The following is a 27991-nucleotide window of genomic DNA, read 5'->3' on the forward strand; positions in this document are numbered from 1 at the left end:
AATGATGATTTGGATGGATGGAAAAAAATGCATCTCAGCCAGGCGTGGTGACACACACCTTCAATCCCAGCACTCACGAGACAACTCTGAATTCTTTGAGTTTGAGGCCAGCTTGGTCTTCATAGTGAATTCCAGGCCAGCCAGGGCTATGTAATGAGATGCAGTCTCAAAAAAATTTAAAATTTAAAATTTAAAAACAAATGTGTAGTTACTGGTTTAAAAAACAAAAAACAAAACATTGACAAAAAAAACTCCTTAACGTAATAAAATTTGCACACCCGTGATCTACAGAGTACACCTCCCATTTGTGTCAGCCTCCGGCTCTCAGCTCCGAGTACTTTCTGCAGGGCCTGGCCTCACTGGAAATGTTTGGCCATCTAACAAAATACTAAGCTTTGTCAGTAGAGGGCACTGGAGGACATGACAGAGGTCTCCTGGAGGCTCCTGGGCACACTGCTAGTGCTGTGATACCCAGGAGCACCAACACATTTAACTAACAACCACAGCCTGTGCTTGCCATCTGCATTATGACCGGGTGAGGTGAATTGCTAGAATTTAAAGGACGCAACAGCAAATCCATAGTGTTTTACTTTAACATATTAAAAGAGAAAAAAATCTCAATGACAATAGTCCATCTTATACACTATTCATCTGATTGAAGAAGGAAGAGGAAGGAGGGAGGGGAAGGGTGGAGGGAGGGAGGAGGAGAGAACAGAACATCTAAACCAGCCATGTACACACTCCTATAATCCCAGCACTCAGGAGGCTGAGGCAGGAGGATCCAGAGTTGGAGAACACTCTGGGCTGTACAATAAGAACCATATCAAACAACAACAACAAAAATCTTTTCCCCCAGCCTCGGCTTCCTGTTAGCCAGCTTCTCCTGGCTTCAGGTCGTCCAGCAAGCACACCTCTTCCCACGCAAGAAACCACAGCCACACTTTCTCTGCAGAGGCCCAAATCTTCTTTTTTATTTCCAAGACAGGGTTTTTCTGTGTGTAGCCCTGGCTGTTCTGGAACTCACTCTATAGACCAGACTGGCCTCGAACACACAGAGCTGAGTTCTGGGATGCACCATCACCGCCTAGTAGTTTTTATTTTTTTAATCTAAAGTTTTCAATAGCAGTTCAATGCTACATGATATCCCACGGTTGAAATATGCCTGAGAGTAGGTAGCAGTTTTCTATTCTTTCTTTCTTTTTTTTTTTTAAAGATTTATTTATTTATTATGTATATAGTGTTCTATCTGCATGTATGCCTGCAGGCCAGAAGAGGGCACTAGATCTCGTTACAGATGGTTGTGAGCCAGCATGTGGTTGCTGGGAATTGAACTCAGGACCTCTGGAAGAGCAGCCAGTGCCCTTAACCACTGAGCCATCTCTCCAGCCCAGTGACAGTTTTCTATTGGACACTTAGATCACTTCCAAGTTTTGCTGTTTATCACATCTTCACACATGCTTGTACCATCTCCAGGTACAGGGTATACGGAAAAATCCCTTCAGCTCTGTACACTGTCGTGGATTCCTCAGGATATCTCATGTTAGATCTATGGTTTTGCAGTCAGTCTATTTGGGTTTTCTAGATAGGTTGGCTGGAAACACTGTTATATTTTTTCCTTATATCATTTGTACATGTTTCTGTTTTAGCGTCAACTCTGTAGTTAAACAGTGTGGTGCTGATTAGCACGAAAGATAATGGGTCCCACTCACCCCCTTTCCTTCCACCTCTTCTCTTACCCCTCCCTTCCTCTGTCCCTTACTCATTTCTTTCCTTTTGGTTCTTTTTTTTGTAAGACATGATCTCATGTAGCCCAGGTTAGCTTCAAACTCCTGACCCTTCTGTCTCTACCTCCTGAATGCTAAGATTACAAATGTAAGCAACTGTGCCTGGCTTGGGGCATTACTGTTATCATCATCATCATCATCATCATCATCATCATCATCATCATCAGAGATGGGGTCTCATTGTGTAGCTCAGGCTGGCCTAGAACCCATAGAGATCTGCCTACCTCTGTCTCTTGAGTGCTTGGGTGAAATGCACGTGCTACCACACCTGGCTATGGGGCATGGCTTCTTTTATTTTGGGCTTTAATGGTGTTTTGAACAGGATTACACACAGATGGACATCTGTGCCAAGTTCTCTTATGCAAGTTAGGCCATTACTGAGAACTGGACAACTGAATCTGGACTTTTACATGATTGATCTTGAGTAAAATCGAACCTCCTCTTTTTGAGGCTCTCTTACTGGTGGAAATACTCTGCTCTCCTTTGTCTGAGAAGAATGGGTCACACTTGCATGTGCACACACACACACACACACACACACACACACACTCACTCACTCAATCAATCAATCAATCAATCAGTGCTGAAAAGAGAGATGCCTTGAAGCGACTGCACCCATCACTAACGGCAGAACAGATTATATAGTGCCTGGGCTACATTCACAGCACACGATGGTGAAAAGCGTCTGTAACATTTATCCAGAATCACAAAAGCCCAGTCCCAGTCCCTCCGAAGTGCTTTTCTATCCCTGAGACTGACTTAGTAAATACCCTGCAGTGATGATCAGTAGTGGCCGGGGCAGACATGTGTCCACTCAATGGACAGTTTATAATGATTTTAAATTATTTTGCAAAGAGATTCTAAGAACACAAACAAAATGAAAAAGCAATTGATAATTTTAAAAGCTTCCCTCAACTGAACATGTTATTTTTATAATTAAAAAAAAATCAAGCCGGATCTCTGTGAGTTCGAGGCCAGCCTGGGCTACAGAGCAAGTTCTAGAGCAGCCAGAGCTGTTACACAGAGAAACCCTGTCTCAAAAACAAAACAAAATAAAACAAACCTCAGCACATAGAGGGCTGGAGACGATACAGCTCGTAACAGAGTGCTTGCCTGGCGCCCCTGGTGCCTTGGGTTCAATCCAAAGCACCACAAGAAGAAAAAAAATCAAAATATCTTATTTTCAAATTATAGTTATGAAGCAATGAAAAAACAAGCAAAATGTGTCTTACACAAGTGAAATTTAGAAGGGTGAAGAAAAATTGTATCTGCCCTTACAGCTGTATGCTGTATTCAGATGCTGTATGTAGTCTTTCATTAGTCATTTTGTTATTATTGTTTTGTTTTTTGTTGTTGTTGTTTTGAGACAGGGTTTCTCTATGCAGCTCTGGCTGTCCTGGATCTCACTCTGTAGACCAGGCTGGCCTCAAACTCACAGAGATCCACCTGCCTCTGCCTCCTGAGTGCTGGGCTTAGAAGCATGTGCCATCACCCCCCACACACACACCCCACACCCATTCATTAGTTGTTTTTTTTTCTTCCACATTCATTAGTCTTAGGGTTGGTTTTTCTTTCCTTTACTAAATTCATTTTGAGCTGAGCATGGTGGCATCCACCTTTAATCCCAGCACTTGGGAGGCAGAGGTACTGAATCCTGGTCTACAGAATGAGTTCTAGGCCAGCCAGACTACATAGTGAGACACTGTGTCCTTAAATACAAAAGCATTGCTTTCCTCAGAATTTTATGAGGGGAATTTTTTTATTTGAAACAGGGTCTCACTATTGGAGTCCTTTCTACCCTGGCACTTGCTATGTAGACCAGGGAGAGTTTGGGGTGTTTGTTTATTTGGGGGGGGAGGTTCAAGACAGAGTTTTCTCTGTGTTACAGCCCTAGCTATCCTGGAACTCCCTTTGTAGATCTAGCTGGCCTTGAACTCAGAAAGATATACCTACCTCTGCCTCCCAAGTGCTGGGATTAAAGCCTGGAGTCACAACTGTGAGCTGCCATGTGAGTGCTGGGAACTGAACCCAGGTCCCCTGCAAAAGCAGCCAGTGCTCTTAACCTCTAGGGCATCTCTAATTTGTTGCTAATTGAGGCATCCGTGTCCAGGTGACTCACCTGCTGCTCTTTTTTAAGGAACATTTCGATGTCCATGTGAACTCGGTTCTCTTCTTCAGTTTTCATCCTCAGCTTCTGTAAAGCACCAAACACAGGCTCTCTACTCAGCAAGGCTGAGACCAGCAGTCCCCGGTGGCAGACGCAGCGGGGACCCCAGGAACGCCCAGGCTTCCCCACAGAGCTATCCATTTGTACCCCACAAACACTGCAGAACCATGGGCTGGCACCTCCTGAGACACACGCGAGGGCCCCAGAAAAGGCCATCGCAATCCTGTCATCTGAAAAACAACGCTTCACGGGTACCAGATTCTCAGCCCAGGGAAGGATGTTACAGAATTCAAGACGGCCCACACCTGGAATCCCAGCTCTCTGGAGGCTGAGGCAGGCAGATCAGCTTAAGACCAGTCCTGCAATGCAAAGTGAGTCTGAGGCCAGCCTGAACTACAGAAGTTAATGCCGAAGAAGAGGAGGAGGAAGAGGAAGAAGACGACCACAACAGAACAGAACAAAAACAGAAGGTTTTGGGGGGTTCAAGAGCACCACCTGGGAAGAGAGCTTTCCCGGCAGCCTCTCCAAGTCACAGAAAGAAGCCTGAGGTACAGCCATTCAGATCTCGAGTCACAAATACTTAAGACCCCATTTAGTCTTTTATGTCTGACCTCAAGGGCTGTACTGGTCATGAAGGAAGCCTTTATCTTCCTCTTCCTCCTCCTTCATTGGCTGACAGTGTATCAGGAATGACAGCTCGCTGAGGCAGGAGAATGCTCAGCAGTCTAAAGCACATACTGCTCTTGTTAGAGGACCTAAGTTCGGTTCCCACCACCCAGGCTGGGGGGCTCGAAACCACCTATAACTCCAGCTCCATGGGGCCCAGTGCCTCTAGCCTTCCGGGGAACCCACATGCACACACCTACACATAATTTTAAAACATGGAGCTGGAGTTACAGGAGGTTGTAAACCTCCCAACATGAGTGCTGGGAACAGAACGCAGGTCCTCTGGAAGAAATGCATGTACTCTTCATTTGTTTTTCTGGACAGGTTGTCTCTGTATCATCCTAGTGGTCCTGGAACTCACTCTATAGACCAGGCTGGCCTTGAACTCATAGAGCACTGCCTACCTCTGCCTCTCAGGTGCTGGGATTAAAGGCATGTACCATTGCCTGACTAAGAAATGCATGTATTCTTTTTTTTCTTTTTCTTTTCTTTTCTTTTTTTTTTTTTTTTTTGTTTTTTGTTTTTTGTTTTTTTGTTTTTTTGTTTTTTTGAGAAAGGGTTTCTCTGTGTAGCTTGGCGCCTTTCCTGGAACTCAATCTGTAGCCCAGGCTGGCTTCGAACTCACAGAGATCCACCTGCCTCTGCCTCCCGAGTGCTGGGATTAAAGGCATGCGCCATAGCTGCCCGGCTGAAATAAATGTATTATTAACAGCTGATCCATCTCTCCGGCCCAAAATAAATCATTTTTTTAAAGTAACATCCCACATGACATCATCAAGTTATCGACCTGGATTTTTATTTTATTTTGTTGTTTGTTGATACTGATTCGTGGACTCATGCTGTCTCTGAACTCCATTCCCACACAGCCTAGTGTAGCACAGGTTACCTCAATCTCCTCCAGTAAGAGTTCCTCTGCTCTGTTACATTTCTTCTGGGTCTGGGAAATCTGCAGCTCAGTATTTCTTTTCATATAAAGATTCTCCAAGTTGGTTTTGGCCTTCATCTCTTGTAACTGGTCCTTGAGGTGAGCAATGTATTCGTTTCCATTCTGCAGAGATGAGACCGGGTTTCCGAACTAAAAATCCATTGTGCTTTTAAGTCAACAGGGAAGTGGAGCTGGCTTTCTCCCAGCACACTAAGGGAACTGTTCTCAGTCATGATATGAATGAAAATTAGTCTCAGCGCCAGGAGGCAGAGCACAAGGCTTATCACAGATTACAGGCCAACCAGGACCACAGAGTGAGAACTTGTCTCATTAAAAAGAATAACATTGCTGGGCATGGTGGAACACACCATTAATCCCAGCACCCTGGAGCCACAGGGAGGTGGGTGTTTGTGCGTTTGAGGCCAGCCTGCTTACATGATGAGTTCCAGACCAGCCAGAGCTACATATTGAGACCCTACATCAAAAGAAGAACAGAAGCTGGATTTAGGAGTACATGCCTATAATCCCAGCCCCTGGGAAATGAAGGCAGGAGGATCAGGAGTTCAAGGTCATCCTTAGCTACATCTTTAGCTGCTCAAGGCCAGCCTGGACTACAGAAGATCCCGTCTTAAAAAGGGCAGAGCTTCACAATTTTAAGGTCTCAAAATTCACTGATTAAAAAGAAAATTCTTCAGTAGCAGACACTGAGCTAGGCAGTAGAGAACAGTGGAGACCTAACAAGCCCAGCAGTCTAGTGGAAAGATGTTGGGAGAGGAAAGGAGTGTGTGCGCACTTACCTAGTGGTGTGGGATGGTGTGTGTGCACTTAACTAATGGTGTGGGAATGTGTGTGTGCACTTAACTAATGGCGTGGGATGGTGTGTGTGCACTTAACTAATGGTGTGGGAATGTGTGTGTGCACTTAACTAATGGTGTGGGATGGTGTGTGTGCACTTAACTAATGGCGTGGGATGGTGTGTGTGCACTTAACTAATGGTGTGGGAATGTGTGTGTGCACTTAACTAATGGTGTGGGATGGTGTGTGTGCACTTAACTAATGGTGTGGGATGGTGTGTGTGCACTTAACTAATTGTGTGGGATGGTGTGTGTGCACTTAACTAATGGCGTGGGATGGTGTGTGTGCACTTAACTAATGGTGTGGGGTGGTGTGTGTGCACTTAACTAATGGTGTGGGATGGTGTGTGTGCACTTAACTAATTGAGTGGGATGGTGTGTGTGCACTTAACTAATGGTGTGGGGTGGTGTGTGTGCACTTAACTAATGGTGTGGGATGGTGTGTGTGGACTTAACTAGTGGTGTGGGATGTTGTGTGTTCACTTAACTAATGGAGTGGGACGGTGTGTGTGCACTAATCTAATGGAGTGGGACGGTGTGTGTGCACTAATCTAATGGTGTGGTGTGGTGTGGGAGAGAAGGCAATCGGCTCGGGGAGACACAGTAAGGATGACCTTCATTAGCACAATGTCGAAGAAGGATCCTCTGAGGGGACTTCCTTATCTGACACTTGAAAGGTGAATAAGCCAATTCATGAAAAATGAGGCCAAGAAAGTTTTCAATAAAAAGAAAAGGTGAAGTTCATGCTAGATTCTCCGGTCAACTAAGACCTGGATATGTTCCAGAAATTTGAATGAAAATTTGTAACTCGAGTTGAGCACAGTATAAGCAACATGTTCTGGTTGGTTTTATCCAATTGTCCAGAAGTCAGGGCTGGAGAGATGGTGACGTGCTTAAGAGCACTGACTGTTCTTCCAGGGGACTTGACTTTGGTTCCCAGCACCCATGCTGGGCAGCTCGCAACCACCTATAACTCTAGCTCCAGGATTTGATGCCCATCTTCTGGACTCCTGAAGCAGCACACACATACGGCATGCAGCAGCACACTTGCATGCACACACTCACACACATGCATGTGCATGCACAGGCAAACAAATGTAGGCACTCAGACATACATACATACATACATACATACATACATACATACACATAATTTTAAAGAATCATTTTAAAAACCCTCCAGAAGGCTATGGCAGAGGCCTATGGCAAACAGAGGGTTTATATTATATTGTGTAATATCATATTATGTAACTTTTTATAAACTCATATAACGCTGGCTGTGTTTTAAAAAAAAAGTCTAAAACATCTAGTTTTAGATGCTATTGCCTTAGGCTTCTGAAAACTCTAATTTCCTTCCTACTTCACATAAATGTCTTTTGCAAACACGTCTCACACAAACATTTTAGTCACAGTGTGAAACACAGTAAGATATGAAATCCTCGCTGGTTTTAGATGCTAACATCATGACTGACACATGCCAGTAACACACACCAGCCAAGGCATGGCACACATCTGCAGAGACACAGCACACATCTGCACAGGCACGGCACACATCTGCACAGGCACGGCACACATCTGCAGAGACACGGCACACATCTGCACAGGCACAGCACACATCTGCACAGGCACGGCACACATCTGCAGAGACACAGCACACACCTGCACAGGCACGGCACACATCTGCAGAGACACAGCACACATCTGCACAGGCACGGCACACATCTGCACAGGCACGGCACACATCTGCAGAGACACGGCACACACCTGCACAGGCACGGCACACATCTGCAGAGACACGGCACACATCTGCACAGGCACGGCACACATCTGCAGAGACACAGCACACATCTGCACAGGCACGGCACACATCTGCACAGGCACAGCACTGCAGACTAAGAAACTTGACTCATGAATTCCTTTTAAGACCTTTCATTCAGAGATCTGCCTTCACCACAGCCTGTCATCCTGATTCTCCACGGAGCCTGCCGCTTCCCCGAGACCGAGGGCCTCAGACTGATGTGGTGTATTCATGGGGTTTGACAACAGACCAAACTTTCTGCTCCAATCCCCCAGCTGCCTTCAGACATGCTCTTCTGAACGTATTATTGAATCCAGAGATGATGTAGTAACAGAGCAGTCAGCCAATCAGAGCACATAAGGCCTGACGGCTGCCATAAGAGGTGAGCAGAAAGCATGTTACCGGTAGAGGCGGCTCTCACAACTGGCCCAGCTTAGGGAACACAGGCTTCAGGATATTTGAAAGCTAGACTCCGGAGAGGTTGTCATTTGTCTGGGATGTCAGGGTGCCTCTTGGGTTGGGTGGCAAGAGGAAGACAGGGATGCTGTCAGCTGAAGTAAAGAAAGCCACACTCAAAGCATGCAGTTCTGACATGGGGTACAGGGGGCCACTCCTCTGATGCCACCACTTAGGATGTGGAAGCCGGGGGATAGGGGTTCAAGGTCATCCTTAGCTAGTTAACCAGCTCAAGCCAGCTGAGCTACACAAGACCAAACATTTTTTTAAAAAGATTTAATTATTTATTATGTATACAGTATTCTGTCTGCATGTATGCCAGATCTCATTACAGATGGCTGTGAACCACCATATGGGTGCTGGGAATTGAACTCAGGACCTCTGGAAAAACAGCTAATGCTCTAACCGCTGAGCCATCTCTCCAGCCCCGAGACCAAACATTTTTATGCCACCACAGTTCTGTATTCAAGTGACATTTCTATTTGACCATAGCCAACACTGGAGTGTCGGGGGGGGGGGGATGTAAGGTATTTACAATGGCTGAACTGGGTTCCAAATTCTATAGTCTTCAGACTATAAATAGAATTTTCCAGGAAATTCCATGGAAACTTACGTAAAGTCTATACAATTAGGGAGAAAAATTAAGTGCAAATTAGCTTTTATAAATCTTCACAGATAAGAAAGATGGTATTTTAAAAACACAAGCAAAGAATTAATGTGGGTAAAGATTCAAGACCAACACGCAAGACACTTTGTAACTAACAAATGGTTCAGCAGCTGGTTAGGGAGACTTAAAGATTACGTCTTGGAGGCTGGGGAGACGGCTCAGTGGGTAAGAGTCTTGTTATGCAATCATGGAGCCTTTGTGCACATCTCCACAGACGGTGGGTAAAGGCACTTGCTGCCAAGCCTGACAGCCTGAATTCAATTCCCAGGACTCACAGTGGTGCAAGGTGTAGAAAATTCCGTTACTGTGTGAACATGTCATTGTGATTGGTTTAATAAAGAAGCTGACTGGCCTATAGCTAGGCAGCATAAGGTTAGGCAGGAGAACAAGACTAAGGATGCTGGGAAGAGGAGAGCAGTCTTGGGAGTCGTGAGGAGACATGAAGAGAAGCAAGATAAACCTGCTGTACTGAGAAAAGGGACCAAGCCACGTGGCTGAGGGTAGATAAGAAATATGGCTTAATTTAAGTTGTAGGAGCTAGTTAGTAACAAGTCTAAGCTATTGACCAAGCATTTATAATAATAAGTCTCTGAGTGGTTATTTGGCAGTGGTTAGCTGGCAGTCCCGATGAAAAACTCTGCCTACAAATGGCGTTCCAACATGGGGCACCTACAACCATATAAGAACTGAGAAAGGGCTGGAGAGATGGCTCAGAGGTTAAGAGCACTGCTTGTTCTTCCAAGGGTCCTGAGTTCAATTCCCAGCAACCACATGGTGGCTCACAACCATCTGTAATGAGATCTGATGCCCTCTTCTGGCTTGCAGGGATATGTGGAGACAGAACACTGTATACATAATAAATAAATAGATCTTTAAAAAAAAAAAAAAGAACTGAGAAAGCGTTAAAAAAGGTTCTAAACACACAGAAACAGAGCAAAACACAGCTTCCTAGTCTCATGTCTCCCGTGCCTGTGGATGGAGCCAGCCGCCAACCACCATACACTAGCGCTACTCACTCAGCTGGGCAGTGCCGGCAGCTGACATAACAATTTAAGATTCATCTCCTGTGATCAAAAACAACACAGATGCTCAGTAAAGGCAGATCCACATGGAAAAAATCCTCTAAATGGGTTATAGTGTGTTTAAAAATGTACATAGGCTTAGGAGAGAAAAGAAAAAGGATACATACAGTCATAGATTAAAAAGTAGTTTAAAAATAATGAAGTCCTTAAAAAAGGAATAAAGTAAAAAATATGTAAAGATGGGAAATACACAGAGTCTGGATTCTGTATGTTATTGTGCTATCTGAGGTTTTTGATTGTTGATGAACGAATGACAGCTGCTAATACAACTTGGATTGTGAAGGCTGCTGGATGAAACCAACCTATGTATTTTAAAAATGGCTTAACTTCAAAATGGAAGTGAAGAGATATGTTGCTTTGGGGAAGAGATTATGCTTTTGTTCCCACAGAAAATGAAAGGCTGTGGATTCATTCCTGGTTGATATGGATCAGGTTGGATCGCAGAAGACCCCCTGAAAATCCTGGCAACAGACATAAAGAGACAAACCTAGAAAAACTACAAAACATGTAATGTATATTTCACCTGCTAAGACATAAAACAAAAAAATCATCTTTGGCTGACTTGTGTACAACACACAGTCTATACAGATATAGCTATACCTTTAAAAGTTTATGTAATTTCAAAACAAGGGGACTAGACACCAATAAAGACAAATGGCCCAGGTGGCCCAGCCTCTGTGACAGTTCCCTCAGAGTTCTACAACCAGAGCAGCTTCAAGGCTGCTGGCTGTGATGGTCCAGCCTCACAAATACTCCAGCCAAGACGTAACAATTATCCTGATTTTCTCAAGGTTTTCCCAAAGATACCAGTGCCTATAAACAACAGGAAGTAGTCTAGAGGATGATGTCCACATTCCCAAGAGATGAGGTATGGATGGGTTTTGGTTATTCAATGGATTATGGTTATTTGTCATTGTTTAGGGGAGTTGATTATAAGTTGTCATTGGTCACAGTCAGGAAAAAAGCTAAATAAAAGAGTAAAATTCAAAGATCTCTTTTTAAAGGAAAAAAGGGAGATATGATATAGAAATGATGAGATAAAAGGGTAGATTATTGAATCTACTTTAATCCAAAAAACAACTATTAATCTCAAAATGTTTTACATTGGTATAGATTTTGGTTTATTGATACAAATTTAAAGTTATTTTTGTTGGTTTGTTTGTTTGTTTTGGTTTTTCAAGACAGGGTTTCTCTGTGTAGCTTTGGTACCTGTCCTGGATCGAGCTCTGTAGACCAGGCTGGCCTCGAACTCACAGAGATCCACCTGGCTCTGCCTCCCAAGTGCTGGAATTAAAGGCGTGTGCCACCACCGCCCAGCTAAAGTTATTTTTGTTATAGATATTATGTTTCTACTCTTGTTTGGGGCATTGTGCTTATGCAACTCATTTAAAAATGTAATGTATAATTAAAAAAATACAGGTTAGTAGTTAGTCATCTTTAATAGCCAAACATAATCATGTTAGGTACGTTTTCAAGGTCATACACACACACACACACACACACACACACACACACACACACACTTTATTTTCCGAGGCAAGGTTTCTCTATATAACAGTCCTGGCTGTCCTGATATACACAGATATTTTAGATAGATAAATGGTCTTCAAATACTCCAAAAACCTACAGAATATGACATTTAATATGTTTAATAACCTAAGGCTTTTCATGACAGTGAGATATGTCTGCTCCTGGCAGTACCAATCTACTTCAGAAAAGATGATGGGCATCAAAGAAACTTCATATGGAATTGGCTTTCTTTGTGGCAAACGTATGCTGTCCAAACTAGACTAGCAGGACAAACAAAAAAGTGACTGCCAAACTTTGCCAAGACAAGGTAGACAGTCCTTCAAAATTCCCTGCTTCTCAAAAATGTCTGTCAGATCTAATAGGCCTGTAGGGCTAAGTTGGATGCCTGAACATTACAGAAGAACCTTGGGTGTCCAGGCAGCCAGATGTTCCTGTTAGGTAACATTTCACCCTTCTGGGGTCTTTGATGAATTTGAAGGCTAGATAGTCATAGTTAAACTTTTCCTTAGTTATATAATAAAAGGTAAATTAGGTATAAAACTTTAGACTCACAAAGATAAATAATAGAGTATTTTCTCTAAATTTGCCAAATATAAATGGGCTGAATATTGTAACTGTAATTCTTAGTTGATAACAGTTTTTGTTTTATATAATTTTACTATGTTAAAGTTAAAACCTTCCTTTTTAATTAGACAAGAAGGGGATATGTGGTCCGTTCCTTTACACTGTGTGAACATGTCACTGTGACTGGTTTAATATAGAAGCTGACTGGCCTACAGCTAGGCAGCATAAGGTTAGGCAGGAGAACAAGACTAAGGATGCTGGGAAGAGGAGGGCAGTCTCGGGAGTCATGAAGAGACATGAAGAGAAGCAAGATAAACCTGCTATACTGAGAAAAGGGACCAAGCCACATGGCTGAGGGTAGATAAGAAATATGGCTTAAATGAATGGAAACACATGAACTATGAACCAAAGACTGAGGGGCTCCCAGCTGGATCAGGCCCTCTGAATAGGTGAGACAGTTGATTGGCTTGATCAGTTTGGGAGGCATTTAGGCAGTGGGACCAAGTCCTGTGCTCATTCCATGAGTTGGCTGTTTGAAACCAGGAACTTATGCAGGGACACTTGGCTCAGTCTGGGAGGAAGGGACTGGACCTCCCTGGACTGAGTCTACCAGGTCGATCACAGTCCTCGGGGGAGGACTTGTCCTGGAGGAGATGGGAATGGAGGGTGGGCTGGGGGTAAGGGGAGGGCGTGGGAGGGGGGAGAATAGGGGAACCCATGGCTGATATGTAGAACTGAATGGTATTGTAAAATAAAAAATATATATCACAAAAAAAAAAAAAAGAAATAAACATACATACATATGCTGGAAAAAAAAAAAAGAAATATGGCTTAATTTAAGTTGTAGGAGCTAGTTAGTAACAAGTCTAAGCTATTGACCAAGCATTTATAATAAGAAGTCTCTGTGTGGTTATTTGGAAACTGACTGGTGGGACAGAAAAGTCTGCCTACAGAAAGGAGAAAACCAGCTCCTGCAAGTTGTCTTCTAACATCTACACACCTTTACACACACACACACACACACACACACACACACACACACACACACATTCACACACTCACCCATACACAAAACAAACAAATGTAATTAAAAACATCTTGCACACAGATTGCAAGCCCAGTGCCACTTTGAGATCTTTGGCAGCAATTAACCATGCAGCTCACACACGATTGAGCCGGTATGATTATTCAGAGACGGGTAATACCTGGGGGGCACTCACCAACCTAAGACAGAGCACCTGTGTGGCCTGGGCAGGCGTCTCCATGATGGGTAAGGTGACCTGCTGACGTCCCACGCAACCCAAGTCAGAAGCTCTTTTTTTAATAAAAGGGGGACCTGCAGGGTCCTGGCCCCTGTTTTGGGTAACTGTTGCCTTGCTTGTGGACCTTGACCTTGATATCTTCCCAATGCTAATTCCCTGCCAGGTTCCACCCTCCTAAATGCTTAAGGGAAGTTCCTTGTCTGTGTATCCTGAATAATGGGCGTTAACAGCTTAGATGCAGGATTGTAAAACATCAGTATCAAACTTCTGCCTTCCGGGGTCCTCCCATTGTGCTGTAAGCCTGTATTTAAGACTTCATACCCCCTTCAAGAAATGACATTCGACATTTAAAATTAAATATATATATATTTTTTTTGAATGAATACTGCAAATGTAATCTATGAATACCACAAATGTGAATGTGATTAATATCATGAGTGTAATTTTAAAAATAAATTAATTAATTAAAAAAATCTTGAAAGCTAGGCATTTCTGGGCATGGTAGCACATGCCTTTAATCTCAGTATTCCAGAGTTGTAAGCAGGTGGATCTCTCAGAGTTCCCGACCAGTCTGATCTATATAGTGAGTTCCAGGACTACAAAGTAAGATGCTATCTAACAAATAATAATAATAATAACAATAATGAATAGGTGTTAAATCCAGATATCACTGTGTCTATACCCCAGCACTGGGTTGTGAAGACAGAGATCCCAGGATTGCGCTGGAAGCCAGCCTAGCTGAAATGGTGAGTGCCTGGGTCAGTGAGAGACCCTGTCTCAAGGCAATAAGATGGAGAGTGACAGAGCAACAGACCCAACATCTTCCTCTGGCTTCCACATGATCTCACAGGGCACACACAGCAGCACCCACATGTTCATACATCATTACACATGCATGCACACACGCATGCACACGCACACAGGAGATAATGAACCAGTGCTTTGTACATGCTAGGCAAGCACTTTCCCATTGAGATACCTCGCAGGCTCCCCTTTATTTTTCTGAAGTAAGATCTTGCTTATATTGCCAGGGTTATACTTGCTCTATTGCCTAAGTTGTCCTCAAACTTGCAATTCCCCTGCCTCAGCCCCCATTCCCACAGTGTAGACTTTACAGGTTAGCACCATTATGCTTGGCTGCTACCAATTCTTTTGAACAACCCTTCCAACTCCCCTCTCCCTCTCTCTCTCCTCCCTGTCCCTGTCCCTCTCCCTGTCCCCCCCACCTCTCTCTCTGTCTCTGTCTCTGTCTCTGTCTCTGTCTCTGTCTCTCTCTGTCTCTCTCTCTCTCTCTCTCTCTCTCTCTTGTAAGCTCTCAGTTACTGCTCCAGAGCCTGCCTGCGGTTATGTTCCCTGCCATGATGGACAGACTCATCCTCTGACACTAAAACCCCCAATGAATGCCTGGGCTGCACAAGGACAACAGCAGACTAGGAGCTCCAAGGGGCTGGTACCCCAAAGTTCAAGTCCACACACACTTGCACCTTTCTCTTTCTCTTCTCTCTCTTCCCCAACTCTGGTCTCTCCCTCCAGGATCTCACCACGTAGCCCAGGCTGGCCTACAACTCAGGCCTGCCTCTGCCACTTGAGTGCTGGGATTAAAGGCATACACCAAGCAACTTCCTCTGTCCTGCAAAGGCACCACAACAGAGCCGAGCAGTGGTGGCTGCCACCCTTAATCCCAGCACTCGGGAGGCAGAGGCAGGTGGATCTCTGGGAGTTCGAGACCAATCTGATCTACAGAGCAAGTTCCAGGACAGCCAGGTCTACACAGAGAAACCTTGTGCCAAAAACAAAAAAAAAAAAAACTGATTGATTGATTGATGGATTGATTGATTGATTGATCAAATAAACTAAATAGGCACCCCAGCAAAGCACAGGCTTTCCTAGCTAACTCCTCTGTGGAAGGTGACTTCCATGGAGTGGGTTTAGGGTGGTAGCTTTGGTGTCATCCTCATGGGGAAGTCCTACCTGGACTTGCATTTGACGTTCCCTTTTGACATCAATTAACTGTTTCTGAAGAGATTTTATCTCTCTTCTTCCTTTTTCCTCCCTAAAAGAAGAAAGAATGTTAAGAACAGGGCTTCTCAAGTGTTAGGATCAGCTGGACATTAAAAAAATCATGTTCTTGTCAGGTGATGGTGACGCACACCTTTAATCCCTGGTCTCGGGAGGCAGAGGCAGGCGTATGGCTGAGTTCGAGGCCAGCCTGGTCTGCAAATGAGTTCCAGGCAGGCAGGGCTACACAGGGAAACCTTGCCTTGGAAAACCAAACGAAACAAACACATAGTAGGTTGTTGGGCTGGAGACATGGCTCTGAGTCAAGAGAAGAGGACCTGAGTTTGATTCCCAGCATCCATGCCGAGCAGATCACAGACACCTATAACACTAGCTGTTAGCATGTAGGCATCTGTACTGGCCTGCCCTCAGGGTCCTGACAGGATACCCCTCAGCTGCAGCCACGAAGAGCACCCCCTGTGTGCATTCACTAGGTTTCCTTTCCTTATAAAAGGCGGGCCTTGCCCACCTCCGGTCTCTTCCTCTTCCTTCGCTCTCGTCCCCAGGGACCAGTCTCTGCCCCTTCTCTCCCTGCTCCCCTCAATAAACCTCCCATGTGGGCCCTGTTGTATGGTGTGGCTTCTTCCTGCTGTTTTTAAAATACAACACTAGCTACAGGAGATCCATGAGTCTCTTCAGGACTCTGCAGGCACCTGTACAAAACACACACATACACACACACACACACACACACACACACACACACACACACACCACGTAATAGAACAATAATGCAAATAAATCTTTAAAAAACACACAGGTTCTTGGGCCCATTCTATGGCTCAGTGGCTGAAGGTGCTTGCTGCCAAGACTGACCACCTAATTAGAATCCAGAACCTACATGGTGGAAGGCGAGAACTGAGTCCCACAAGTCGTTCTGACTTCCACGTGTGCTCAACAGCACACCTCGGTGCACATGCTCACAAAACCACTCAACTGATAAATAAACCAAATGCAACAATAAGAAATCGGGTTCTCAGGCCAGGATTGGTATTGGCCAGCTGTAATTTGGGTACTTGGTAGGTAGAGGCAGGAGGACAGGGAATTTAAGTCCAGCCTAGGCTACCTGGGCCACATGAAACACTGCTTTAAAAATTAACAACAGTAAAAGTAATTAAAAGTCTAATGATAGTAGACTGGCCAAGTGGTGGCGCACACCTTTAATCCCAGCACTCAGGAGGCAGACGCAGGCGGGTCTCTGAGTTCAAGGCCAACCTGGGCTACAGAGTGAGTTCCAGGACAGCCAGGGTTACACAGAGAAATCTTGTCTCAAAAGTTGAATGATGAGGACCAGCAGCCGGCTCAGCGGTGGAGGTGCCTGCTCCGTGCCTGAGGACCTGCATCCGAGCCCACAGACCCACAGGGAAGGAAAGATTAACGGCCACGAGCTGTCCTCTGACCTCCACGTTTACACGATGGCGTGAGTGCACACATATGCACTCGTGCGTGTAAAGCGATATGTCCACATGAGTCTCTTTAAGAAGTATTAGGGAAATCTATTAAGGTAAATTGAGGAAATACACTCACAAATACAGAGTAGACAGCTGAGGTCGTCCTCTGATCTGACTGGGAGTGAATCCACCTTTTAAGAGGTCATGTACAATGGCAGGAGGCTCCGCCTCTTTCTCGGGTCCTATAGCCCAAGGTCATGGGCGGAGCAAATACCAGTACATTTCCTCTTTCTGCCTAACTAAGAAAGTTCTAAACTTAATGCAAACTATATACAATAAGAATGATTATCAAGTATTAATACAAAGGGTAATAACATAAACAAACAAACAAAAAACAACCAACAAGAATAACATCAAACAAGAAGGACATGCTAAATGTCCAGAAATGTCCAGAACATAGGTAAATGGAAAATTACCGAGATTATTCCATTAGCTGTCCTATCCTGAAGATTCTAACTCTAGTACTAATATGTGCTAGCTAAGCTACAAGAAGATTGTAACTGTAATTATCTAGTCTTCAACTCCATCAAAGACCTGAGATGGAAAATAATAATACCCGAGAAAATGGAAAATGCAAACAAGCAATTTCCAAAATTCTTGTGAGAATAGACAGAGACAGCTGGCAGCCTGGACAGTCATCTAAAATTTCTCAGCATCGTCAGAGCATCCAATTTGACTACAGGCCTAGAATACCTGACAGGCCATCTTCAGAAGCAGGAATTTTGAAAACCACCTTACTCTATCTTGGCAGAGTTCAGTAGTTGATTTTCCTTGTGTCCTGCTCATCCAGAAAGGACAGCGTTCATACTGTCAGCAGTGAAGGCAAGGGCAGTTCTTTGTCCAGCAGGCCATTTTGTGCCAAGAAGACGACAAACTTCCAAACAGAAATGTCTAGAAGCCCAACATTCTCTTGGGATCAGACTGGTGCTGCCAGGAGCAATCGTGTCTCACATCAACAGAATTCTAAGTTCTCAAAACATTTAAATGCCATATTCTCTAGGTCTATGAAGTGTTTGAAGATTACCTGTCCATCTGACATATGTTTCTGTAAATCTGGAGAACCTAACTAACATAACTATAGAAATGACAAGCAGGGGTGACTATAGTTCTGTACGTCTTCTCTACCTAAATAACCTAAGGACCAAGACTTCACATGAACAAGATAAACAGTGTGTAAGCAGATGTACTGTATAAGGACAATGACCTCAAAATTGTGACAATACACAAAATATCTTAAACAGAGGTAGGAATGTATAGTGCAATATGACAGCAATATCCTTAATATGCATCAATATACAAAATATTTCAAACAAGAGTTGAAATATATGTACAATACAACAAATATAGTTTTGTATTTGTGTCAATATACAAATTATGTTAAATAGGAATATAAGAATAATTTACATTTGTATCAAATACACAAGAATCCACATCAGTGCAAATTATCCAAGGCTGATAGTTTGCTAAATCAGTTTACTAGTAAATACAATAGTCTAACTTAATATCCTATACCTATCCATTCCCCTTTTTTTCTAAAGGAGAATACTGAGTCCAAATTTTATTGTTCCACCCTCAACCCTATAACCATCCATCTATAACCCTGAGAAAAATGAAACCTTTGGGAGAGGGGCATCATTTTTTTGGAATTGCTTCCTGCTGTTTAGGGGGTGACGGTATCTCTGTGGGGTTCTGTAAGAAAGCTTGATAGTTAGGTCTCAATAGGACTGGCTGTAGAGTCTGCAGCCAGTCTCAAAGTAATGGGTAAGAGTGTCTGAGATTCTGGCAACAAGTGTAGAATGATGGACCATCTCATCTTAGAACTGTCCTGAAGTTTTCAGTCCAAAGCTGATCGTTGAGTAATGTTCTTAGGTACAGTGGCATCTTTCTGGACCGAGTAGAGTCGTCGTTGTGGGGCCCCATCTTCCTTCTAGAGACTCCAGAGATTGATATTGGGAAGACTTATTTTCTCTATGGAAAACTTGAACATTATTAATATCAAAATGGAAAGTTTTGAGTCTTAGGATGACATAACACATGAGGAAGGATTCCAGAAGTCAAGAATAAGCATGGAGAGAAATAGAATCTTGACAACAATGGTCCCTAGATTATTGGTTTTCTTCTGTCTCACACCAGTTGGCTCTTCCAATATGAGACAGTTTCTTCTCATATTTCTTTTAGCAACATGTTTGAGTTTAGAGGAGAGAGCTACATTCCAACTCCAAGGCCAGCTTCATTTATAATTGAATTGGGATCCACAACTATTCTAGAGTTAAAGAGATACTGCTGTTAGGCAGTGAGATATTACCCTGTAAAGTACACTGGTACCAATAGGTTCTTCCCTTCTGCTGTAGACATCTGGGTGTTCAAGGCCTTATGATTTCTTGAAGATGGGCATTCCTATTATCCTATAAAGACAAAAAACAGAACTCTGCCCCAAACCTTGTTTGTTGAGTTTTTCTTACAACTTGTCACATGGGTGGGTGAGCTATTACTTCTCCTCAAGGGGTTTCTCATGTTCAAAGTGAATTTTTATTAAATTTGTTGGTATCCATAGCTTTTCTTCTCCTGCAGAAACAAAAGCAAAACCTCTTCCCCAATGTAGGACATATCCTGGTTTCCATTCTGAGGTCAACACATCTTTCCAATTGCCTTGAAGCTGTTCTGGATGTTGGATCATCTGGAGACCTCTCAGGGGGGTCTTCCTTGATGGAACCATATTAACCTGGAAGGAATCCTCAGCTTCTCATCTTCTGTGGAAAGAGAAGGAAAACCTCTTTTCCAAAGCAACATATCCTTAGACATAAATTTTGAAGTCAAGATACCTTTAAAATATATATATTGGTTTAACTCAGCAGCCTTTACAATCAAATGTCTCTCTCTAGTTAAAAATCCCACAGACAACATAATCCAGACTTTCTGTGTAATTCCATCTTTATGTGGCTTATTATGTTTTTATATATTATTTTATTTTTTAACTTTATGCTTATGACTATCTAGGCTTTCTGCGCCCTACTGGTTTTCCTGCTCCCAGCCTCTGGTTTTCAGCTCTGCCATGGCTCCCAAAGGCAGTTCCAAGCAGTAGTCTGAGGAGAACCTGCTCCTTCAGGATTTCAGCTGCAACCTGTCGGCCACGTCCTTGGCGCTGTTTTTTGGGAGCACGTGTTCACCATGTCTGCCATCCCCCATCGGGTCATACTGGTGCATACGGCATGTGGATCTCGTCCAGCCTGCTGTTCTCCACAGGGTGATGACATCAGCGAGCACTTACTTCATAGCCTTTGCATACAAGAATGCAAAATTTGTCCTCAAGCACAAAGTAGCACAGAAGAGAGAGGATGCTGTTTCCAAGGAAGTGACTCAAAAACTTTCTGAAGCTGATGATAGAAAGATGTCTCGGAAGGAGAAAGAAGGAAGAATCTTGTGGAAGAAGAATGAAGTTGCCGATTATGAAGCCACAACATTTTCCATCTTCTCTGACAATGCTCTGTTCCTGGTTTTGGTCACTGTTGTTTCCTCTTTTATACTGAAGAACTTCAACCCCACGGTGTAGCCTTTAAAAGTCTTCAGAAGCTATAAACAGTAGTTTGGGGTGATATTGTGTTCCCCAAAATATTGTGCACCCTAATAAACTTACCTGGGGTCAGAGAACAGAACAGCCACTAAATACAGAGGCCAGAAAATGGTGGCACTCACACCTTTAATCCTAGCATTCCAGAGACAGAGATCCACCTGGATCTCCGTGAGTTCAAGGCCACACTGGAAACAGCCAGGCATGGTGACACACGCCTTTAATCCCAGGAAGTGATGGCAGGAAGCAGAAAGGTATTTAAGGTGTGAGGACGAGGAACTAGAGCTGGTTAAGCTTTTAGGCTTTTGAGCAGCACAGTTCAGCTGAGATTTATTCTGGAAAAGGACACAGAACCTTCCAGTCTGAGGAAACAGGATCAGCTGAGGGATTGGCAAGGTGAGGTGGCTGTGGCTTGTTCTGCTTCTCTGATCTTCCAGCATTCACCCCAATACCTGGCTCCAGGTTTGTTTTTATTAATAAGACCATTTAAGATTCATGCTACAGCAGCTTGCTTTATTTTTAAGCTGTTTGGTATGCTAGTGGAAACAAAAACTGCTCAGATCCAGTTAAACAGGACTAACTTTAGGCAGGTGCCTATGGACTTAGAACTTAAAAGTTTCTGGCTTGACCTAGTGTTTTTTACATCTATAAGTTAGTTTGGGGTAAGTGGCAAGTGTTATAAGCAGTCTTATATTGTGCATGTGACTTTGTCTATTTACCTGTCTAAAAGGAATCAAAGCCAGGAAATGTACTGTCTTCACTAGTTCCATTATGCACTTCCGCTGGCTTTGGGGTTAGGTGGATGGCCAGGGTAGTTGCAAATGGTAGGTTCATTTTATATATTCATAGTGTTCAAGATGCTTTTAAAGTGAGCGTTGGACAAGAGTCATTTGTCTTTCATTAAAGGATTTTTTTTTATTAAACGTGTTATCCAGGAAAATGCAGCCAGACTTTTAACAATCAGAGATTATGGTGTAATAAAACACCAGATACCTTCCAACTCATGTCTTTTGGGAATACTGGTGGGCCTTACAGAATGGCCCCAGAATGATTTGCTCAAAGAGGTTGTAGATTGTAGTGATACAATGTGTCCCCTAATAAAATCTGTGTGAAGAATGGGATGCAGGTAAAGCCATGGAACACATGGCGATACATAGATGAATAGGAATGGGTTGATTTAAGATGAAAGAGCTAGCTAGCAAGAAGCCTGCCATAGGTCATACAGTTTGTAAAAATTATAAGCCTCTATGTGTTTACTGGGGACCAAGAGGCTGCGGGATGTGGATGGGAGAGATTTGTCCCCACCATGGGGTCGGGCAGGACCGGAGAAACTTCTGACTACATGTATACACACACAAAATAAATTTTTGTGAAAAATGAAAAAGGATTGGGATAACCTTGGAGTCCCTTCTCCTGCCATTATCCTAACATTGGTGCCAAAGACTCAGAGGGCTCTCCTGGGGCTTGTGCACCCACCCACCTGCAGTCTGAGCCACACCGGGACCCTCCCCACCTGCTCCACCCACAACACATCCATTTTCCGGTCCACCAATCTCTGCCTTCCATCCATCACTGGCAACTGGTGAGTGATCCCTCTCAGTGAGCATAAATGCTTCCCCGAGTCTCTGGCAGATGGACCCGCCCCTGACTATTCCCTTGGGTGAGGCTTCATTTTGAGCAGTTTCTGCCCACACCCAGGTCTCCTTGGGCTTCTAGCCCTGGCCCCCAAACTGTGAAGATGACGATCCACTGTTGGATCTGTGCCTTCTTTCAGTCCTCCCTGGGTCCTTGGGACACCTTGGACTTTGGCTCTGGCCCCCTCTCTCTACCTCACCTATGGGAACTGGGTCATCCACCTCCTTGCTCTCTTGGGGTGTCTTTTGGAGACCCTCCGGCCTCTCCTTTCCAGTCGAATCCAGCCTCAATATGCCACTGACCAAGCAATTGGGGGACCATCAGAGATTCCCACTCTCTATTTCTTTCTCTTCACTCCAAGCCCTGTGTGTTTCTATCTGGTCCCCATGTCAAAGTGGGAGTCAGACTTGGGGTGTGTGTGCAAAAGAACAGGTGAACAGGCCAGCTGCTGTGTGCTCAGCACATATCTGTTCTCCCCTGCAGTGTCCGCAGATCTAACCTAAGGTATGTCGGGATCGTTTGTTTGTGAATTGGATTCCAAATTCTAGAGTCCAATTCTTCAGCTGCTGCCTCCCTCTAGCCCCATGGGTCCTCCACGTGGCTCTGGCTCTTGCAGTCTGTGACACCCACGTCTCCCTCTCTCCCGCTCTCCCTCTCTCCTGCCCTCCCCTGGCTATCTCTGGCTCCAGGCTGCAGTCCTGCGGCCTCAGCTCCCACCTCCCTCTTGGAACTTGTAGGAACACACCCACACAGTGTTCTGCTTTAAGACTCTCTCTTCCTCCACAGACTCAGATTTTATCACATCTTGGCCTTAGTACAGATCAACGGCCAAAAATTGGTGAACTTGATTCCCAAATTCTCACAAAGCATTAACAACTACTACTGGCATAAACAAATGATCCCCAAACCTCTTCTAGCTAAACTTGCTCTCCTCTACACTTCCAAAAGCCTCTTACCTCTAAGGATCTGATGACAGGATGCTTGTTGTAGAATATTATTTCAAGGTGTGTTACTGTTGTTCATGTTGCATTTGTTTAACTCTGTGAAGCTGTGTTACTGTGCCTGTCTAAAACACCCGATGGTCTAATAAAGAACTGAAGGGCCAATAGCAAGGCAGGAGAAAGGATAAACGGAGCAGGCAGGCAGAGAGAATAAATAGGAGAGACAAGATATAGAAGGAGAACTCTGGAGAAGAAAGAAGTAGCCAAAGGAGGAGGAGGACTCCAGGGATCAGCTACCCAGCTACACAGCAAGCCATGTAGCAAGAGTAAGATTTCAGAAGTAAGAGAACAGGAAAAGTCCACAGGCAAAAGATAGATGAGGATAATTTAAAGTTAAGAAAAGCTTGGCAAGAAACAAGCCAAGCGAAGACTAGACATTTATAAGTAATAATAAGCCTCCATGTGTGATTTATTTGGGAGTGGGTGGAAGGCCCCCCCCCAAAAAAGCAAAAACAAACAACAGATGCTGTCCAAAATGTGGACAAGCAGGACACTGGAGAGTCCACTGCCCCACTTTGCCTAGACAAAGTATGCAGTGCCCCCAAGATCTTCCTCCACAGGAGAGCCTATCAGATCTTCTGGGCCTGGCAGCCAACGACTGATGCTGCCCTGGGACCTCTGTCCCCAATGACCGTGGAGGAACCTAGAGGGATTGTCATTTCTAATAGATTTGGAAGCTGCTTGGTCTGTACTTCCTGATTACTCAGGTAAAATTCATCCTTCTCAGGTCTCTGATGATGTTGATGACTAGGCTAGTAATAACTCTGTCAGTTTAACAGCAGCAACCACGGCTTCTGCAGCCTCCTCAGTTCTCTTCATATTGTGAGGCCTGACTTTCCTAGAGCTACTACTGGGTCTAAATACAGTTTACCTTGCTACCAGATTTAGAAAAGAGATAAACTCACAAAACAGATTTCAATGTAACTTTTTACTATTCCTTTATTTAAAGGAACTCGCTTTACAATCACTGCTCCCAGTATTCAACCACCTGTGTCTTGTGGTGGATAGAAAAAAAGGTATAAAGTTTAGGTAAGGTCTGACGATATGAAAGCTTAAGTTGTGGGGTTCTAAGAAAATGTTTTAGGGTCTAAGGAGGTGTTTTAAGGTGTATAAATGCAAGTTATACATTGCATGTATGGCTGGAGGATGTAAAAGCTTAAGTGGTAATAAGTGATTGAAGGTATATAAAAAGAATGAAAAAGTTTTAGATTTCTTTCCCTTGCTAGGCTACTGTTGTATTAGGACTTCAAAAACTCAGAGTCTTAACAGCTCTGGTAAAGCATTATTATCATAGTCACAAGCTCAAGATTTTAAATTGCCTTTGGTTGTCTTCTAAGTATAGACTTAAAAGTGCTTCTCGTTGTACTAAAATCGTCTGTCTAATCTATATACATCCAGCCTTTGGTTAGAGGGCAAAAGCCCCTCTTTCATGGTCAGTATTCATGCTGAAAGTCAAGATCAAGTGAGCTTTTGCCTTTCTGCTCCAGGGAGGTTTCTGTCTTCGCCGAGCTCTCTTACAGAGTGTTGTTCATACTTTAACCCAAAGTCATTTCCCAAGCTTCTACTACGACACACAGGCCTGAGTCTACGGCCTTTTCTACAGTGTAGATTCAGTACAGATAAAAACAATGGGAATGGTAGTGGGTCTAAAACTTATCTCTTCTTATGAACTTAAAAACATTCTTGCAAGCTTCAGGGGATCGACTCGAATTCACCTCTCATGAGTCAAATGAACTCCAGATAAATACTCCTGTCAATCAACAGCCTGTTTCCCCACCTGCCTCTTCTGCTTATTCCTAAGGGTGGGATCTCTCCCTTTCCTGGTCCTGAGACTCACCTCCCTCAACTACCAGGACCATGGGCCTAAAGTTTCAAATGTAATGTGTAGGAAAGGAAGTGGTTTGGGCAGAAATGGGCCAAACCAGCAGAAACAGGGGCTAATAGGCAGACTGATCATTTCAAAATGACTTTCCTTAAAGGGTCCCCGTAGACAGAACTGCCTTTTCAATTATGACAGTTCTGCTCACTGGAGTCTCTGATTGGCTGCTGGTGAATTTCCTGGCTTTTAGAAAACTGGCCTGTTTTAAAGTTTGGTTTAGCTAAATGGCATGCCGCTGTTCTGGTCGGGCCTTCTGGAACCTCGCATAGGAGTTCAGTGCCACACAGTGGCCTCTCATAAATTCAGTTAACAGTGGCTACAGCATGTGCAGTTCTCTGCCACAGATGGGACGGCCCAGGCAGGTGAGGCCCCTGACAGGGGCTATTGTCCTCAGGCAGCTGCCATGTGCAGGGAGAGAGGTCCTTTCACGTGCAACAGGAACCTGACGCGTGTAGGCTCACTTTATTATTCATTTAATTTTATGTGTAGCATGTATGTCTGAGTGTATGCATGTGCACCGTGTGCCTGCAAGAGCAGGTGGAGGTCAGAGAGGCGTCAGATCCCCTGGAACTGGAGTTAGAGGCAGCTGTGAGCCACCATGTAGGTTCTGGGAACCAATGAATATTCTTCTTCTGCTTTTGTTTGTTTGTTTTTTGTTTTGTTTTTTGAGACAGGGTTTCACTGTGTAGCCCTGGCTACCCTGGAAGTCACTTTGTAGACCAGGCTGGCCCCGAATTCAGAGATCTGCCTGCCTGCCTCTGCCTGGGACTAAAGGTGTGCACCACCACTGCCTGGCCTTGTTTTGTTTCCTGTCAAATATGCTAAGGAGGTGCTCTACCACCAAGCCACCCTGGTTCTGGGTTGAATATCTTTGGAACATGCTGAACATTTCTGGGAAGGGAAATGTGTCATGGTATGCACTGGCTTTTTGCTTGCTGTTGTGGTTTTTTTTTTTTTTTTTTTTTTTTTGCAGTGCTGTGGGTCAAACTCGGAACCTGTGTATGTACGAAAGTGCTCCCCATAGCTGCCCCACATCTAGGACACTGACCAGGAGTTTCCATCCGTCCATCTTGAGCAGAGGAGCTTTGCTGGTAGTACAGTACAAGGGGTTGGACCCAGGGGCTCCATCTGTGTGCCAGGCCATCACTCTCCTACTTAAGTTTTAAGTCTCACTGACTTACCATGCTGGCCTCTAACTTTCAATGCCTCTGCTTCAACTCCTGGAGTATCTGAGATTACAAGCCTGTACCATAGACCCAGCTACAGCACCCTTAATATAGTGTGAGTCAAGTAACCGAGGCTCCCAGTCTGGATTATTGCTCCACCTGGGTTAGGAATATGCAGGAGCTCAGGACCCAATGGTCTGCCTTCCAGCAATAACTAGAAAGTACATGTTTGATGCTTGAGAAATCAAGGTCTTCTGTGAAGTTTTATACCACCTTAAAATACTGCAGAGCAGGGCCTGGAGAGGTGGCCCAGTGGGTAGAGCGCTGGCTATGAAGTGTGGTCCTGAGTTTGGAGACCCAGGACCCACGTAAAGCCAGGTGCAGTAGCATCCGGCTACAACCCACTGTGGAGTAATGCCAGCACTCCAAATGCAGAGACAGGGTAACCCTGGAGCAGCCAGACTAGCTGTACAGGTGAGCTCTGGGTTCAGTTGAGAGATTCTGCCTGAAAGAATAAGGTGGAGGAACACTCAAGAAAGATTCCCAGCATCAACCTTAGGCCTACACACACACACACACACACACACACACACACACACACATGCACGCACCCATATACAGACATGTGTCCCCACACAAGCAAGCATGTATACACACACATGCACACCATGTACACATACATGTGAGAAAAGAGACACTGCAAAGCAGACCAGGCTGTCTGGCACATGCCTGTAGTCCCAGCTACTTGGAGGCAGGAGGAGGTCCTAGGGTCTAAGAACTGCCTGAATAGCATATCATATCAAGGGAACTTCTAAAAAGAGAACCGAAGCAGATAAAGCCATCACCACCCTGACCTTGTGATGGCTTCATGGAAGTTCATCTTTTTATCTCTCTCTGTGCCCAAGGCTTCCAGGAGACTCTTGAAAGAGCCCGAATCCTGCATCTCGCTCATGGCGGTGGCAATCACGTCACTGAAATATTGCCTGCAAAGGGGACAAACAGAGTAAGCTCAGAAGACACACTGCCCCACCCTTATAGGGTTACAGAAGCCATACCAGTTAAAAGCCGGAAGGGGCTGGTCATGTTGGCTCACACCTGTAACCCCAGCTGTTGGAAGTCTGGAGGACCGCCACAGTTCAAGGCCAGCCTGGACTACATAGCAGCTTTGGAGTCAGCCTAGGCTACAGAGACCTTGTCCCCAAAGAGAAACAGGGGCTTGGGAGACGGCAAAATAGATAAAGTGCTCGATATACAAGTGACGTGACCAAAGTTCAGATTCCCCGAACCCAGGGAAATGCAGGGTGGGTGTGGCGACCTGCTTGTAATCCCAGCTCTAGGAAGGCAGGAGGAGGGCCCTCCTGGAGCGAGCTGGCTAGCTAACCAGAGTTCTAGATTTCACGGAGAGACTGCCTCAATGAATAAGGTAGAAAAGTGAGGGAAGATGACTCTCGACATCAATCTCGGGCCTCTGCGTGCAC

The 27991-nt window shown here is 44.4% G+C and overlaps 1 protein-coding gene and 1 pseudogene across 5 annotated transcripts in view; one reads left to right on the forward strand and one right to left on the reverse strand.

The window, feature by feature from the left end:
- The window catches only part of Drc9 (dynein regulatory complex subunit 9), a 45797-nt gene that overhangs the window by 5394 nt on the left and 12412 nt on the right, over positions 1 to 27991 (reverse strand). For 3 of the 5 annotated variants that reach the window (XM_076548795.1, XM_015993381.3, XM_015993380.3), the window contains 4 exons: positions 27368 to 27496; positions 15727 to 15808; positions 5504 to 5665; positions 3904 to 3978 (listed from right to left, as the gene is read on the reverse strand). In XM_076548795.1, coding sequence (XP_076404910.1) covers positions 3904 to 3978; positions 5504 to 5665; positions 15727 to 15808; positions 27368 to 27496 — 448 coding nt within the window. The remainder of the gene's footprint in view (positions 1 to 3903; positions 3979 to 5503; positions 5666 to 15726; positions 15809 to 27367; positions 27497 to 27991) is intronic. The other 2 variants (XM_076548796.1, XM_042259209.2) reach the window with 1 other exon arrangement.
- LOC102919243 (translocon-associated protein subunit gamma pseudogene) lies at positions 20317 to 20906 on the forward strand (annotated as a pseudogene).

The sequence above is a fragment of the Peromyscus maniculatus genome, chromosome 12, assembly GCF_049852395.1.
Source record: "Peromyscus maniculatus bairdii isolate BWxNUB_F1_BW_parent chromosome 12, HU_Pman_BW_mat_3.1, whole genome shotgun sequence".
NCBI classification, from domain to species: Eukaryota; Metazoa; Chordata; class Mammalia; order Rodentia; family Cricetidae; genus Peromyscus; species Peromyscus maniculatus.